A 16,482-nucleotide genomic window follows, 5' to 3' on the forward strand; every position below is an offset into this window, starting at 1 on the left:
TTAAAACATATTTATTCGCTGAAGCCTTTGGCATTGATTAGAGGGGTTGACTCAATTTGTTTTAACATGTTTTAATTTATTGTATCTATTTATTTTATCGTATCTCATTTTAATTTTCTTTACGTATGCTATTAACATGTACAGCACTTTGTGAAACCCTGGTTTTATGTTAAAGTGCTTTAGAAATAAAGTTGGTATGGTATGGTATGGTATAAATGAAATAAGCAACTCTGTTATTTCTGTGCTACACTATATTGTTATGACAACTCTATATACTAATTTTTTCCTGTTTGCCTTATTAGGACATTGTAGATACACATCCTGGGCTCACGTTTCTGAAGGATGCACCTGAATTCCATTCACGCTACATAACAACGGTAAATGGCAAAAACCAATGAGATCAGCTGTGTTTTTTAAAAAATATATTTATTTGTAAGATTGTGTTTTAGCGAATCTCACAAGCTCTGTTAACTGAAAAGGAATAGCAGTTCTAGACTAAGCGCCACAGTAATGAGGAAGCTCTTTATGGCCACATGTATCAATGACCTTGTTTGTTCAATAAATGTCCAAAGCTCATGACCAAAGGCAAGTAATGGAAACTAGATTAACTGGCTTCAAGATGAGAAAACTTCAAAAGTACAAGCACATTACCAGTGAATAACAGAAACATTTAAAACGTGACTGTAACAGTGAACAGCAATTAACTCTCTCAAGATCTTTTCTGTTTAATGACACTTTAATATTCTGTCCTAGGGGTGCCATTATAGTTCACCTGATTGAGTTATAATGACCCTTATACTGAAGGCTAAAGTCCTTCCTGCAGCAGCCTGAATTCACGTCTGTGCCAGACTCTGCTGTGAATACTATTCTTCCCACCTTACTATCTAGCCTCCTCTTTCATGCCAAATAAAAGCTAAAACATGCCCCAAATAAAATAATATTTTTCCATAACTACCATTTGGTCTAAAAATGATCCAATTATCCAAAAGAAATCGCTTGATGAGGTTATAAAATACAAAAAAAACCCAACAAATCATATATTCTTCCTTCACCTGCTCCTTTTCCTTATTCTTATGCCTCTGAGCAGCCCATATAGGGGTTGCCACAGTGGACATTTGCCTCCAACTCACACTAGCCTTAGCATCTTCCTCCATTATGTCAACCCTCTGCATGACCTTGATCTTTTCTGTGGTTTTTGTCTCATCTTCAACATCCTTTGACTAATATATCCACTCACCCTCCTCTGTGCATGTCCCGACCATATCAGCCTTGTCTGTCTAACTTTGTCTCTTAACCACTCAATCTGATTAGCATTATAGTCTTATCCATTCTGGTGACTCTCAGCCAAAATCTTAGGTATTTGAGCCCTGGTATTTGAACTCATCTGTCTTCACTATCTCTGCTCCTTGCAGGTTCACTGTTCCACCTGCCACCCTCTTCTGTCTTGCTTCTACTGGCTTTCATTTCTCTTATCTCTAGAACATACCTCCACCTCTCCACACTCTCTTCCACCTGCTTCCTACTCTCACTATAGAACAGTATCCATAATCTCCTCTTAAGTTGTCAGCAAAACAGCTTCTGTGTGCCTCAGCTGTGGAATATTAACAGTAGAGCATGTGAGTCTTTGAATGTAGACGGGGACAGCTGTGCAAGCTGAGGGTTTGCTTTTTAAAAGTACTGAGATTTCACTGCACCGATGCATCAGCCTACGGTGACTTCACGGAAACACTGATGCATTCCCTACCATCCCTTTCCATAGAGACACCCCCTGCATTCCCATTTTATGACACTTCCTATTCAGTTTAGACCAGCTGACGTGCTACTGTATGAGACGCTAGTAACCCATGGAGGTCCATGTACCAGAAAATGGATGATAATCCAGTGTTGTGGGTCTTCCTCTTGGCTAGATGGGGAATATTTTTAATATATCTGGATGACGGGGCTTGTACAGACCTCGTGAAAATGTCATCAGTTTTATTTTTAGTTTGACAGTTTCAGTTTTAGACCTTGCCTTGATTTTAACTTTTTAGAATCACCAATACAAAAACCACCAGATGTCAAATACATAAATTAAATTGGACAAATTAAGTTTCTATGATTAATTGAAGACAGCAAAGGCGATTGTAATTACTAAATAGGTTTATTAATAATTCTGTTAAAAGCCTTATCAAGAATTAATAATTCTCTACTCCACTGTTAAGGATATATTAATCATTCTTTGGTTAAAAGTTAATGTAAAAATTTCAGAAATTATGAGAGATGTCTCTCATAATTTAATAAACTCACCTCCTTTAGAAATATAGTGAGGTCTTGTTATTTGGAAGATATTGAATTATAGGATTAATCATGAAAAGTTTTCACATTAATCATGAGGCTTTACTTTCGTTTTATTAGCGCATTTTATGAAAACTATTATATAATAGAATTGTCTTTGTCGCTATTCTACTATAATGTCATCACAGGTGATCCAGCGGATATACTATGTAGTGAACCGGTCATGGAAAGGTCGTATCACAATGATGGAGCTACGCCGGAGTAATTTCCTTCAAACTCTGGCCCTGCTGGAAGAAGAGGACGACATCAACCAGATCACTGACTACTTCTCCTACGAACACTTTTACGTCATCTACTGCAAGTTTTGGGAGCTGGACACTGATCATGATCTGTACATTGACCCCAAAGATCTGGGGAGATACAACAACCACGGTAAGAAAACAAATCTCAGTTAAGGATTTACTTCCCCCAGCTGAAAGAGCTCCATAGCAGTTCAATTGGGGTTTTTCTAATCCTTTATATGAGCACTGAGCCAAAAATCTAATTGTCTGAATCAGTACTTAAGTGTTTGATTTTAATGTGCTTTCACTGATTTACAAATAGTGTCATCTTGTTTCTGTGTATTTACTTCGTCTTTTTATTCTCCCATTTTAACAGCATCCTCAAACAGAATCATTGAGAGATTATTTTCAGGGGCTGTTACTCGGTGAGTAAAACCCACACGTGAACAAGCATACGTAGCCAATTACTTTACTGTAATAACTGTAGAGCATCTAAATGGTTCTGCCTCTTTTCTTTCCAGGGGTAACGCTGTGCAGAGAGAAGGCAGGATGAGCTACGCTGAGTTTGTCTGGTTTCTGATATCTGAGGAAGACAAAAAAAATCCCACCAGGTATTTCAAAAGTTGTTCCGATATGTGTGTGATTGTTTAGATTAGTACACTGCAGGTATGCAACAAGTAATCTGAGTCTGTGCGTAACACATTTGTTACCTGTCTTTCCAGTATAGAGTACTGGTTCCGCTGCATGGACGTGGATGGTGATGGTGTCCTTTCCATGTTTGAGTTGGAGTATTTTTATGAAGAACAGTGTGAGAGGATGGAAAGAATGGGCATCGAGCCTCTACCCTTTCAGGATTTGCTCTGCCAGATGCTCGACCTGGTCAAACCTGAGAACCCAGGTTAGTGCTCAAACTTTCTTGCCCTTAGTCTTTTTTTTTTTCTTATTTCACAATTACGTTTTAATCAGTAGACGGCCAAACACAACCCATTGTGCTTTTGAGACATTACACCTGCATGTGTGTTTGTTTTATTTCCTTTAGGTAAGATAACTCTGAGTGACTTGAAACGCTGCCGGATGGCTCACATATTCTTTGACACTTTCTTCAACCTGGAGAAGTACCTGGACCATGAACAGAGAGACCCATTTGCTGTGCAAAAGGTGCAAATCTTCAAAATGTATTTATAATATTCAACTATAACTGTGGATCTTCTTGATATTGTGATGATCCACTCGAAGGCATGCTTGTTAGGTTATTAGTGATTCGAAATTGTGACTCCCCACAGTGTATAATCTGGCTGGATTTTTTTCTAGTGCCATATAGCTTCTTCGCTTCTTCTTCTTATTATTATTTTTTTTTAGTTTTATGTATTTTATCTAAAGCTATAAAACACCAATATGTATTGTGTTTGTGGCGCTCCAGGACATTGATAGTGAAGGTCCAGAACCATCTGACTGGGATAAATATGCCTCAGAGGAGTATGAGATACTAGTGGCAGAGGAGACTGCAAATGAACAGCTGCACGAGGGGTAAGGCGTAGACACGTTCACACTCATTCACGTTATTAACTAAAAGTTTATCATTTTTATTAAGAATAAAGGTGTATATTGGTTCTCTCTGTTGTGTTCCCAGGTCATTTGATGATGACTATGAATCTGAGGAGCTTCAAGTTCCTGGAGAAATTGGGAAAATGGAAAAACTGGTCATATCAGACCTGTCTGCATAAAACTTGGAATTCTTGGGCTTCTCTTTCTGGTAAACAGAAAGCAGCAAGGTGATGGAGAGCCACTCTGGATATATGCATCCATACATGGATCGAAAGACAGACAGAGAAAGGAATTCTGGCTCCTGTCTCATGATTTCTCTGTGGAGTTATTGTATTGTATGTGTGTGTGAGTATGGCCATAAACCAGTATTGTTCTGGTGTCTGGTGCAATAATGCATCTGTATTCACACAAAAAAGAATGTCCCTGCCTCCAGCTTTTTGCTCCACAGAAGCCAAAGACAGAAGTTTGGTAAGCTCAAGAAGGACTCAAAGAAAAACACTTAACTGTAAAATAATGTAATTATTGTGAATTCTCTACTGACAATCCTGCCAAAGGACAATCTTTTTAAGAATTTTGCTAAGCTCAAGTTAGACTGACGGGAAGCCTGCCATGCACACAAGTAGGCATCTAGTGGGAGAAACTGGCAGGTAGAAAAAATAATGACAATGATAGACACTGCCATTGAAGAGCAACAGTCCACTGCTTAAAAATATGACACACACTGCCTTGAGAAACCTGCTGTGTGAGCATCTTGTCACCATGTTTCTCGTAAAGGAAGCTGTTAGTCCCTTTAATTAGAGGTCATAGAACAGCTTGAGCGGTTATATCAGCACCTCCACTTAGTGGCCAGTATGTGGTACTGCATGCCATCCGTGGCCTGCACAGTGCTTGATGGCTGGCTGTCATTTCTGTGAAGGAGTTTAGTTCACCGCACAGCCTGAGCTGTTCTTTATTGTTGCAGCACTATCAGCGCTCCACCTCTGGACGCTCTCTGGAGTCATGGACAGTTATTTTCAAGCTCTACAATTTCAATGTATTAATTCTCAATCAGATAATGGTGAAAGATATGGGATATGCACATCAAGTGATGCACAATGCCAGTCATATCAAACTCTCCGGTAGAGTTGCCCAAACATTTCCACCTGTAACATTTTTAATGAAACAATAGATGTGCCTACGATTTGTAAGTTGTTCCTGCCAGTCTCATGCAACATCTCACTGTATGTTTTCCCACATCCTTCTTTTCTTTTCTTTTCTTTTCTTTGTTAAACCTTTATTTTTTTATGGAATTTTCAATTTGACAAGCAGAAGTGTAGAACAAAAACATTGGGCTTGAGTAAGCTCAGCGCACATCCAAGACAGACGCACCGATACAGTACATTACACAGAAAGCTGAGCTTTATTGTTTTAAGTTAAAAAGAGAGAACTGGGAAAAGTCATTCTGTCTTTTCATCATCAGAGTTATCTTCTCCGTTTATTCTCTCACATCCTTTTTTGAATTTGTGCACTGCCTTCTAATTCATGTGAACTGTTACTGTCGTTTAGTCTCTGCAAAAGTATCCCCTTTTTACATACCTGTTTACATCTCATCACTATTGATCATTTGTTTATCAGCGTTTCTGAAGTCCACTCTACCTATAACACACAAAAACACACCACTAAAGATGCCTTTTAATAAATAGGTTGCCTAAAGCAAATTTTAAACTCACATATGTAGTGGTATCATGCCGGCAAACCATTACGTAGATACATTTGAGATTTCAAACAGCACTTCACTACAGTGTTTGTGGCTTTTAGAAAAAATGATTCTCTGAGCATGTGTCCGTGTTATTCAAACAACAGAAGACATGCTGAAGAGTTTCCAGTAGAACTCTCTGTAGTGTACATTGTCCTGACACTACAGTTTGTGCTTTATAGAGACTAAGATGCATAGATGTGTCACTGCTTAATTGCTGTATAGATATTCAGAAATGTCCATTCTGTACTGATATGAAGCCTTTTTTTTTTTTTTTCAGGCACATTTTTCTTAAAATCTCTTAAAACCAGTTGTTATAGTACAACCCAATCAATGTTTATGGTTAGATGCCACTATGTGAGTTTGGTCTGTGAACCCTTTAACTCCTTTATTTACTGTAATAGCTAGGAGTGTGTTTGCACTGATAGAAGAGTGTGCTTTAGGAGCCTGTGTTGTGTAGCTCTGTTTCAAGCCGTTTTGTTGCCATGGGGATTGTGCTCCAGGATCGGTGGATGTGTGTGCCCTTGTATAACTCTGTAATTAGTAGTAGTCCTCAGTGGCTTTAAATTCACCGATATATATACATCCTTTTCTGGCATTTGCTGTACAGACTCACCATAGTATAGTTGCAGTTGAAGGGTAAAAAAGACAGCTTGCGGATGCTGCAAGGTTTTAAGGACCTTGATCACCCCACTTCTGCTTTATATTTGTTGTAAATCTCTCTAGCTTTGTAAGAAGCAATATTATAATATTATTAACAGTAATAATGAGCCATTATGGACATAACAACTGTAATATGATGGTTTGTATTACTGTGCCACTGTGTGGCTTTGGGATGGGGGGTAAATTATGTTAGCTGTGTGTATGCTTGTGTTAGACGTGCAGTGGATTTTATCAGCAGAAGTGGGTGAAATCCTCTTTTCTACCCAACCTGACAATCACAAAATTTGTAGATACAAGATATCATCTAATATAGAAACTGTTGAGACAGATTTTTCACTGCTGTGATCACATTCATTCACTCTTAAAGAGATTTCTTCACCTATACGGTATACAAGAAAGAACTAATTATGGTGATGAGACATCAAGTCTGGACGACGACTTTTTGGTTCTATGCAAAGTATCCTGGTGCATCAGGCAAGGAGCAAAGCCATGCAGGAGTTTTACTTTACTTTTAGAGGTAGAGAAAAGAGTTTATTTTTGATCTGTGCACAGAAAACTTGAGTAGGCTGAGATGTGATGCAAAGTCTGGTGGTTATTGTATTGGCATGGTTTTCCCTCTTTACATCCATCAATTCTTTCTTTTAGTCTTTCAATCTTTCTTTCTTTTTTCTGTCCTGTCTCCTGTTATTTGTTGCTTTCATTTTAAGTTTAAAAGTTAAAATAAAGATGTTTAAAAAAATATTTCCTCTTTGCTCTTTATGGTCTTATTCCATGACACACGTGTCACATTCAGACATCGTTATTCCCTCCTGTGTACACACACTTTGTGCTCTTAACGTGTTTGCATGCACTGGTGCTCAATAGCCCGTCTTGGATACTGGCTATTTTCATTCTTAAAGCTTAAGATTTTTCATGTTGTTGTTTAATTTCATCTGTTGTAGTTATTTTTAACAAATAACATTTGACCCTATATGGCTTGTATGACGCTGCAGTGAATCAATATGCTAGCATCGGAGCCTCCATGACAAGAGCAGGAGCTAAACAGGAAGTCTGTGGTCAATGAGTCACATTGTTGAGGTTTTTTTTGTTTTGTTTTTTTCTTTTTGGATATTTATGAGATTCCCAAATTGGCAACAACCAAAAATCTAGGGTTTATTGTGACTGTAGATTACATCAGCTGAGCTGTTTTCCAAGCATACTGTTTTTGCTGCCCCAGCTTAGAGGCATGATTATACAGGTGACAAGTAAGCCAATGAGCTACACAACCTTTTTTTAATCTGTAGTAGCAAAGACAATCTCCATTGAGCTTACAGTGTCATTGTTTCTGCTCTCAGCGAGTGTTGCATTGGCTCAAATGTGTCTAAAATACTGTAAGCAATACCTAATTTTATACAATAGAACAATGGTAAGAAATGCATTCCATGAATCAAAATTAGAATACTTTATTAATTCCTTAGGAAATTATGTGACTTACAGTTACTCCAAGACAGTAACAGATTAAACTATTTAAATAATACAATATGTTACAGAGTTTACAAATTTAATAAATGGCATTAATATATACAAATCGCTCAACTAAAAATATAAAGAATATGCAGGGTGGAATATATATGATTGACATTTGACTCTAACCTGTGAACTTTCTCATTTGCTATTTTACAGTAGCGCATGTGTAGGTATTGCATTGTTTACAGTGTATTAGATGAATAAGGGTGTGCAAATGAGTATGAAAAGAATATGGGTCTCTCTCTCTCTATGTTGGCGCTATGGTGGCCCCCAGCAACACTGAACTGGATAAGTGGTTAAAAAGATGGATGGAAAATGACATATATAAATGACATAGGCTTTGAACCCCTTGAATGCCATTTTGACAGTTATATTTTCATCAATTAAAAATTTAATAAACTAAAGTTTCTACAGTGATGCCAATCGCAGTGTTTGAGTTACAATGGTAACCAGCTCCTTAGCATGTTTGATGGCACTGTTGAAAAATGAGGTCAGCAAGGTTATTTTGTCATCCTTTGTGCTATATAGGTCTGTACCATGGCTCTCAAGTTGTCATGATATTGGACAAATCAGCAAAGTGACTGAAGATGAAGATGCATTTGAGAATGCAAGTATTTCATGCATCCCACTGAACATTGAAGGGTCTTTACCCTGCCAACTTCCTACTACACAGACTGATCTCTGATTGCAACCTTGCGTGAAAAAGATGGAGTTGTATCTCCTGGACATCCTACCTACCCAGTTAGGTTGCCTAAAACAGCGGTCCACAACCCCCGGGCCTCGGACCGGTACCGGTCCGTGAGTCGTTTGGTACCGGGCCGTGAGAGTTGAGGCTCAGGTGTGAAATGTATGGTTTTCAGGGTTTTTATCGGTTTTCAGCGTTATTTTGTTATCGTTTTTATCGTTAACTCTGTTTTCCTGGGTCTTTTCACGTGTGTTATGAATAAATCTTCTTTTTTTTTTGGTACCGGTACTAGTTTTATTTCGTTGTATTTATCCGCGACACCTTAAAGGTCAGTCCATGAAAATATTGTCGGGCATAAACCGGTCCGTGGCGCAAAAAAGGTTGGAGACCGCTGGCCTAAAACACACGAGAAAAGACATTTTTGGACTATTCCATGTACCCAATTCTTCTAATGTTTTTAAAAGTTTGTGAAAATGTCAGGAGGCTTCATCTTGTGGGGACCATAACTTTTAATTATAATATTGTTTTAATTCACAAGTTGTGATCACACAAATTAATTGCTTCAGCTAACTGTGCTTTTAGATGAAACTGTTTTTACAGTGTTTTAGTTCCACCCCTCTGTTTTCACCCATCTTGATAAAACTGATTTGTGTAAATAGCACTTAAGAAAACGTATGTTATATATTTCTGTGGGGATGTAATTCTTGGCAAAATGAGGGTGATTGCAGGCACCGTTTCTTCTGGGGGTTTATTGTTCTGAATGCACTGATTGTTCGAACAATGGTGTAATAGCTGGCACGGTGTCACATTGTGATTTGCTCACGAGCAATTGGCCTCCCAGCGAAGGTCAGAGTGGACTGGTCATTGTTTAAAATGGCACTCTGCTTGTTTTCCACAAATGTCAAGGACAAAGAAATTAGCCAACCAGATCGCTGGCCCACCTTCTTGAGTCACAGACATTCCATGGCTGTGATTGCCAACGCCCACCACCCTATGGTGGGGTGACCCAGCCAGTGTGAAATCCCCACCGTGATGTCATGACTGGAAGGTATTCTTTAAGATGGAACATATGACATGATTGGCAAAGATGGAACAAATACAAATCTCATCTAAACACTGTGTGGGGATAAAGCTGACTGGGAAACCCACAAAATGGTGAGGCGACAACTGGAACCAATTGATCTCATCAACGAGAAGTGCATGGGCACTGTAAGGCCTTGATTAATGTAGAGTGCGGTACTTGTTCCATGCATACCAGTGATGCCAGAAACATAAGCTTTGGATAAAGCTGTCTGAGAAAGTCCTGAAAAGAGGAAGGAAACAACTGGAAGCAATTCATCTTATCAAAGCGAGACAAAGAGATGAGCTTGGGCAAAGAAAGCCTTTGAAATCGCTTCTTGTTCCAGATGCTCCAGAGATACTAAATAGAATATTAATACTATCTATTTCAAGCCAAAAGACCCCCAAAACAAGCCTAAAATGGTAAAAGAGTCCAAATAAGAGAAAAGATATAATTTGTTTTAACATTATCAAATCAAATCACTTTTATTGTCACATCACATGTGCAGGTACATTGGTACAGCACATGTGAGTGAAATTCTTGTGTGCGAGCTTCACAAGCAACAGAGTTGTGCAAAATACAATAATGTAAACAAAAAATACAAGAATGGCTACATCTGAAACTAATAAATATATGTACAATATATAATAGTATATGCATTTCTGGATGTGTATACTAAATATTTTTCTACGTGTGTGTGTGTGTGTGTGTGTGTGTGTGTGTACACATATTTTACAAATTAAATAGAGTAAACAATAAATAAAATATATAAAATAAAATATACAGAGTGAGACATGTGCAAAACAGTGGCATTACTGTACAGTATGGAGTTGTAACGCGGTTAAAGGACCAGGGCGCCTGACTGCAGCCTCATAGACAATGAGCTATCAGAATAAGATTCGACTATGGAGCCTGAGGGTGTGAATAAAACACAGGAAACAAAAGTAGAGCTCAAATATATATATATTATGTTTGTTATGAGAAGTGTATAGACGGATGTACAAAAGAAATAGAAACATATGCATGTATATCACAAACAAAAATAATGTTGACAATACAAAACAGCTTAGTAGGTTCCAAAAGGAGGTGGGATGAGGTGTAGTCCAGTATGTGATTTAGTTTAGTTCCATGGACCTGTGATAGGTCATTGTCAACAATTTGTGATTTAGTCCATAGGTTCACAATTCCTACCGCAACGTAGCGGTGGTCGGGTGGCTCGCCATCTCGCGCTGATCAGGGCAGATCGCGGGAGAACAAAAAAAAAACCTGACCGTTGAGTCGAGTGTGAGGTAGTGTAAAGATGAATGAATCGGCCGGGTTATTGCACGCTGTTAACTGGCCTGTAGTGCAAAATTTGTCGATATCTGACAAGTACGCCAACCACAGGGACAACAGCAGCCAGAGGAGCAGGGACATGCAGCTGATTGACCCGGAACTTATACAGGATTCATTCCCGCCACAATAAAGGGACTGGCGGAAGTGGGGTCAGAAGTTACCGTAGTTACACTCTCCCCCCCTAATCTCATGGACGTCCTCGTACATGGACTAGGCTGGCAGCGAATGACTGGTTGGCTGAGGTGTGAAGGCATCGTCTCCTCTTCTTCATCGTCTTGAAGAGCGAAGGAGAAGACAGAACTTAACCCATGCAGGAAGGTCTGAACGCTCTTTAACAGAGGCTTACCAGGCTTGATGTATTGCAGCCGATCAGGAGGATTCCTGGTGCGGGTTGAATGCCTCAAAGGTGGTTCTGCCTCAGGACTGAGAGGCTCTGATTCAGTAGGTGAGTGTTGTGACAAGTTACTTCTGGATGCTTCCGAATCAGAAGACAGACTTTCTTCATCGTGAGAAGTTTCGACAAGATCAACTGGCTCAAAGCCAGCTTCCACGGTTCCGCTAGCAATAACTTGTTCCTCTTCAGCAGGTACAGGTTCCTCTGAGAGGATAGCATTCTCTTCCTCTGTAGCCAATACTACAGGGACATCGGGCTGGTTGATAAGTGGCACAGGTTGCGGAGTATTGGGTAAGTCGATGGTTGTTGTGAAGGTGACAGGTTCAGCAGAGAAGGGAACAGGTAGGTATGAAATTAGTTCCTCTTCATCATTGTTATCAGCATCATCAGCACGTACAGGAGACACGGGTAAGACAGGCATTTTCCTCTTCTGCTTAGTAAGCATTTCCTTTTCAGGTGGTAAATACCCACAGGGCAGTAGGAGGTCTCGATGTAAAGTTCTCAGGGGCTTGTCTTGGCCTTCGGGTCGAACTGTATACACAGGAAGAGTGCCGGCTTTCTTCACTACAATGTACACAGATGACTCCCATTTATCTGCAAGCTTGTGTTTGCCTCTTAGCCGCACGTTCCTCACAAGAACTCTGTCTCCAACATTCAGCTGTGATGCAGTGACATTTTTATCAAATCTGTTTTTGTTACGTTTCATCACCTTTTCTGAGTTTTCGATGGCCAGCTTGTAACTTTCTTCTAGGTGGGACTTTAGTTTGTCCACATATTGTGTGTGGGATGTTGATCCTTCTTTGGCAAGGGGTAGTCCAAAGGCCAAGTCCACCGGTAAGCGAGGTTGGCGGCCAAACATAAGCTCATATGGTGAAAAACCTGTAACATCGTTCCTTGTGCAATTGTATGCATGCACCAGGGGTTTTACAAAATCTTTCCAATGGGATTTCTGTTGAGCTGTGAGTGTTCCTAGCATATCCAGTAATGTTCGGTTAAACCGTTCAACAGGATTGCCTCTTGGATGGTATGGAGTGGTTCTTATTTTGTGGATCCCAGCCATTTCACAAAGCTCTCGGATGATTCTGGATTCAAAGTCAGGGCCTTGGTCACTGTGCAAACGTTCTGGGATACCATAATGCACAAGAAAGTTGTCCCATAAACATTTGGCAACAGTCCTGGCTTTCTGGTTTGGTGTTGGCACAGCAATGGCATATTTTGTGAAATGGTCAGTTATGACAAGTATGTCTTTGACTCCACGATCTGGTTCCACAGAGAGAAAATCCATGCACACCAGTTCCATGGGATGAGAGGTTTTGATATTGACCAGAGGTGCGGCTCGTTCAGATGGGGATTTGCGTCTCACGCATCTTTCGCACTGTCTTATTTTATTGACCACATCACTTGTCATCTTAGGCCAATAAAACCGGGAACGGACCAAGTCCAGCGTTCTGTCAATTCCCATGTGACCCATTTGATCATGTAGGTGGTTGAGTACAACTGGTCGATATTCCTCAGGTAGCACTAGCTGGTATGCGAAGTCACTTCCCACTTGTCTCTTCCTGACGAGAAGGGTGTTATGGAGCTCCAGTTTATTTACTTCTCGCAGTAATAGAGGTAGATCGGGAAGTTCTTCCCTCAGGAATGGCGGTGGTGACTCGCCTCGTTCAACCTGAGCTATGACATGCCGGATGACAGGGTCAAGGCGTTGTTTGGCTGCAAGGTCAGCTGTTGAGATTTGGGGGAGTACCATGGAGGTGAACTGGATGTCGTCCGTGAAACTGTCAGGCAGACTGTCGACATTGACAGACATGGATAACACCAGAGCAAGATCAGGATCCGTGCTTGAACTGTACATCAGATGACGGTCACAAACTGCTTTGATGGTATGCTGGTCAATAGAGACATAATCTGGTTCATTGAGATGTTGCCATGCAAATCTCCAGATTCGCTCACGTTCTTTCTGTGACAGAGGATCATCAGACAGTTCACCATGAGGTCGGCGAGACAAACCATCAGCATCCGAGTTCTGCTTTCCTGCTCTGTAGATTAATTTGAAGGTGAAAGTGGACAAAGCTGAAAGCCATCTGTAACCGGTAGCGTCAAGTTTTGCTGATGATAAGAGGTATGTTAATGGGTTGCTGTCTGTCACAACTGTAAACTGAGCACCATAAAGGTAGTCGTGGAATTTTTCAGTCACCGCCCACTTCAAAGCAAGAAACTCCAATTTGTGGGCGGGATACTTTGACTCACTCCGGGAAAGACCTCTGCTGGCATATGCTACAGCTCTGTTTTTTCCATCCTGCTCTTGATACAGCACCGCACCAAGACCTGTGGCACTGGCATCAGTGTGGAGTGTGTATGGTTTCTGGGGATCAGCAAATGCCAGAACTGGGGCAGAAGTGAGTTTGTCAATAATGGACTCAAAAGCTTGTTGACACATTTGCGTCCATCGTCCTCCAAATGGCTCTTTGGGGTTGAGGTAATTCTCTGGCTTTACAGTTCGTCTCAGTTTCCTCTGAGAAGGTGGATAACCAGCAGTGAGTTCATGTAACGGCTTGACAATGGCCGAATATCCCTGGACAAAACGTCTGTAGTACCCAGCAAAACCAAGGAAAGATCTTAATTCCTTCAAGTTTTTTGGCACTGGCCAAGAAGTGAGTGTGGAAATCTTGTCCAGATCAGTTTCAACACCAGCCTGGGACACTACATGGCCCAGATACTTCACCGATGTCTGGAAGAACATGCATTTCTCAAGTGAGAGCTTCAAGCCAAAATCTTTGAGTCTGGTGAGAACTTTCATCAGGCGAGCTTCATGTTCCTCAAGAGTTGGTGCAAAGACAATGAGATCGTCAATGAAAACCAAGACTTCTTTTAGATTTAATTCTCCCATGCATTTTTCCATCAGCCGTTGGAAAGTGCTTGGTGCGTTGGTAATCCCTTGTGGCATCCGATTAAATTCCCAAAATCCTACTGGGCAGACAAAGGCAGTCTTTGCCTTATCCTTCTCCTCCATTTCGATTTGGTAGTAACCCGACTTGAGGTCTAGCACCGTGAACCACTTTGATCCTGCAAGTGCGGAGAAGGTGTCTTCCAGTTTAGGCAGAGCATAAGCATCTTTGATTGTTTGCAAATTGAGTTTGCGGTAGTCAATACAAAGACGTATACTGCCGTTCTTTTTGCGTGCAACCACAATTGGAGAGGCAAATGGTGAGTCAGATTCTCTGATGACGCCAGAGTCAAGAAGTTCTTGCAGGTGCTTCCTGACAGCATCAAGATCTTGAGGGTGAATTGGTCGTGGTCTTTGCTTGAAAGGAGTTGGATCGGACAATTTGATTTGGTGTTTAACTTTGTTGGTCCTGCCGAAATCCAGATCGTGTTTGGCAAATACTTCAGGAATAGTGTTGAGTTTTTGAACAATGCGTTCTTTCCAGTCTGGAGTTAAGGGGGAATCTCCAAAGTTGTATGGTGGTTGAGATGGAGGTAACGACTCTATAGACTGGTCTGAATACTGGGTGGGTTGCTCTTTGGAAATGACCTCTTGGAAGGCGCTGATTTCTGCAATAATAGCTCGAGCTGGAATGTGGATTTCATGGTCGGACTCATTACTCACTACAACAGGCAGAGAATATGGCCGACGTTTAGGTAAGTCCACAAGGCAGGTTTTTACTAGGAGTCCACCAGGCAGAGAACTGGAGGTGGGGTGTTCCAGAATAACTGCTTTCTCACCTTGGAATAGCCTTGTGACCAGGCATCCCTCAAGGACAGTGGTTTGGCCGGCAGTAATCGTATGCGGTTGGTCTGACTTTAAGATTACAGGGGCATACTGGTCATTTGAATTCTGGATGTGGCGACACTGGAGGATTTTATAAACTGCAATGTAACCAGAACCAGATGGCAGGAATGACTGCTCAGAGAGGGTATCACAGTGTTTGCTGTACGCAACGTCAAGAGTGTTGGTACCAACAAGTATCATTGGGGGTGATTGCTGGACGTCAGGCACGACAAGCGCAAGTGTATCAACATTAATGGATGAACCAAGAAAATTAGCTGGGAACGTCATGTTAATCTCAATGTATCCCAGGTAAGGTACGGCTTGTCCATTTGCTCCTTCTACTTCCAACAGATCATCCAGTGGTTTGATTGGATGGTCTGAAAGGTAAGTATTATAGAAGGAAAAAGGAATCGTAGTAACCTGAGAGCCAGAATCAAGAAGACAGTTGAAATGGTTGCCTTTGATTTGAATTTGGCCTGTGCTTTTGGTCCCCACAAGCCCTTTTGGCAACAATGGAAATTTGTTGTGGTTTCTGGGACTGTTTGTGCACGCAGCTCCTGTGTGTCCCACCACAGAAACTCCTTCTAGTTTAAAGATGAAGTATTTCTAGCGTCCCACTCTTGCTGTTTTTTCCTTAATTGGCTCTTTTTCTGTTCAACAAGACTGGAGTTTGCTCTGTTGTTGCAGATGGAAGAAACATGGCCATCTTCTCCACAGTTAAAACAGTACCATGGCTTGGGTCTGGTATTTGACTGAGGTGAAGAATGACTGGATTTGGTTTGTCGTGGCTTAAACTTTGACTCGGTTGGACGTTTTTGGGACAAAAGTTGGGACATTTGCTGTTGGAGGGTTTGGAGTTGTTTTTTCATTTCTTTTAGCTCTTCATTGGCTGTAGAGTGCCCACAAGAACAAGTACTTTGGGATTGGATGTTAGCTTTTTGTTTTGATGAACCGATGTATTTCTTCATAAGTGACTCCTTAGCAATTTGTCTGTCTTCTTCTGTCCGTAACGACAACAACAAGTCAGAGAAAGGTGGTGGGTTGTCCTTTTGCTGTTCTAATTGTAGTTTGGTTAGTATAGTGTTATCCCAACACCCACGACAAAACTGCTTCAGCAGATGCTTATTCATGTCAGCAGCTGCAAGTCCTCCTTGCTTTACAACAGTGCTGAGGGTTAGCTGCAATCTTTGGAGGTAAGCGGATGGTCGTTCACCTGGATTTTGAAGAATGTT

At 40.8% G+C, this 16,482-nt stretch overlaps 1 protein-coding gene across 1 annotated transcript in view; it reads left to right on the forward strand.

The window, feature by feature from the left end:
• The window catches only part of ppp2r3a (protein phosphatase 2, regulatory subunit B'', alpha), a 63,617-nt gene extending 58,383 nt beyond the window's left edge, over positions 1–5,234 (forward strand). Inside the window, exons 6-13 of the mRNA XM_026153017.2 lie at positions 303–377; positions 2,463–2,706; positions 2,932–2,980; positions 3,077–3,166; positions 3,278–3,453; positions 3,595–3,713; positions 3,976–4,082; positions 4,186–5,234. Coding sequence (XP_026008802.2) covers positions 303–377; positions 2,463–2,706; positions 2,932–2,980; positions 3,077–3,166; positions 3,278–3,453; positions 3,595–3,713; positions 3,976–4,082; positions 4,186–4,279 — 954 coding nt within the window. The 3' untranslated portion in view covers positions 4,280–5,234. The remainder of the gene's footprint in view (positions 1–302; positions 378–2,462; positions 2,707–2,931; positions 2,981–3,076; positions 3,167–3,277; positions 3,454–3,594; positions 3,714–3,975; positions 4,083–4,185) is intronic.
• Positions 5,235–16,482: the final 11,248 nt, after the last annotated feature.

The sequence above is a fragment of the Astatotilapia calliptera genome, chromosome 19 (genome assembly GCF_964374335.1).
Source record: "Astatotilapia calliptera chromosome 19, fAstCal68.1, whole genome shotgun sequence".
NCBI lineage: Eukaryota > Metazoa > Chordata > Actinopteri > Cichliformes > Cichlidae > Astatotilapia > Astatotilapia calliptera.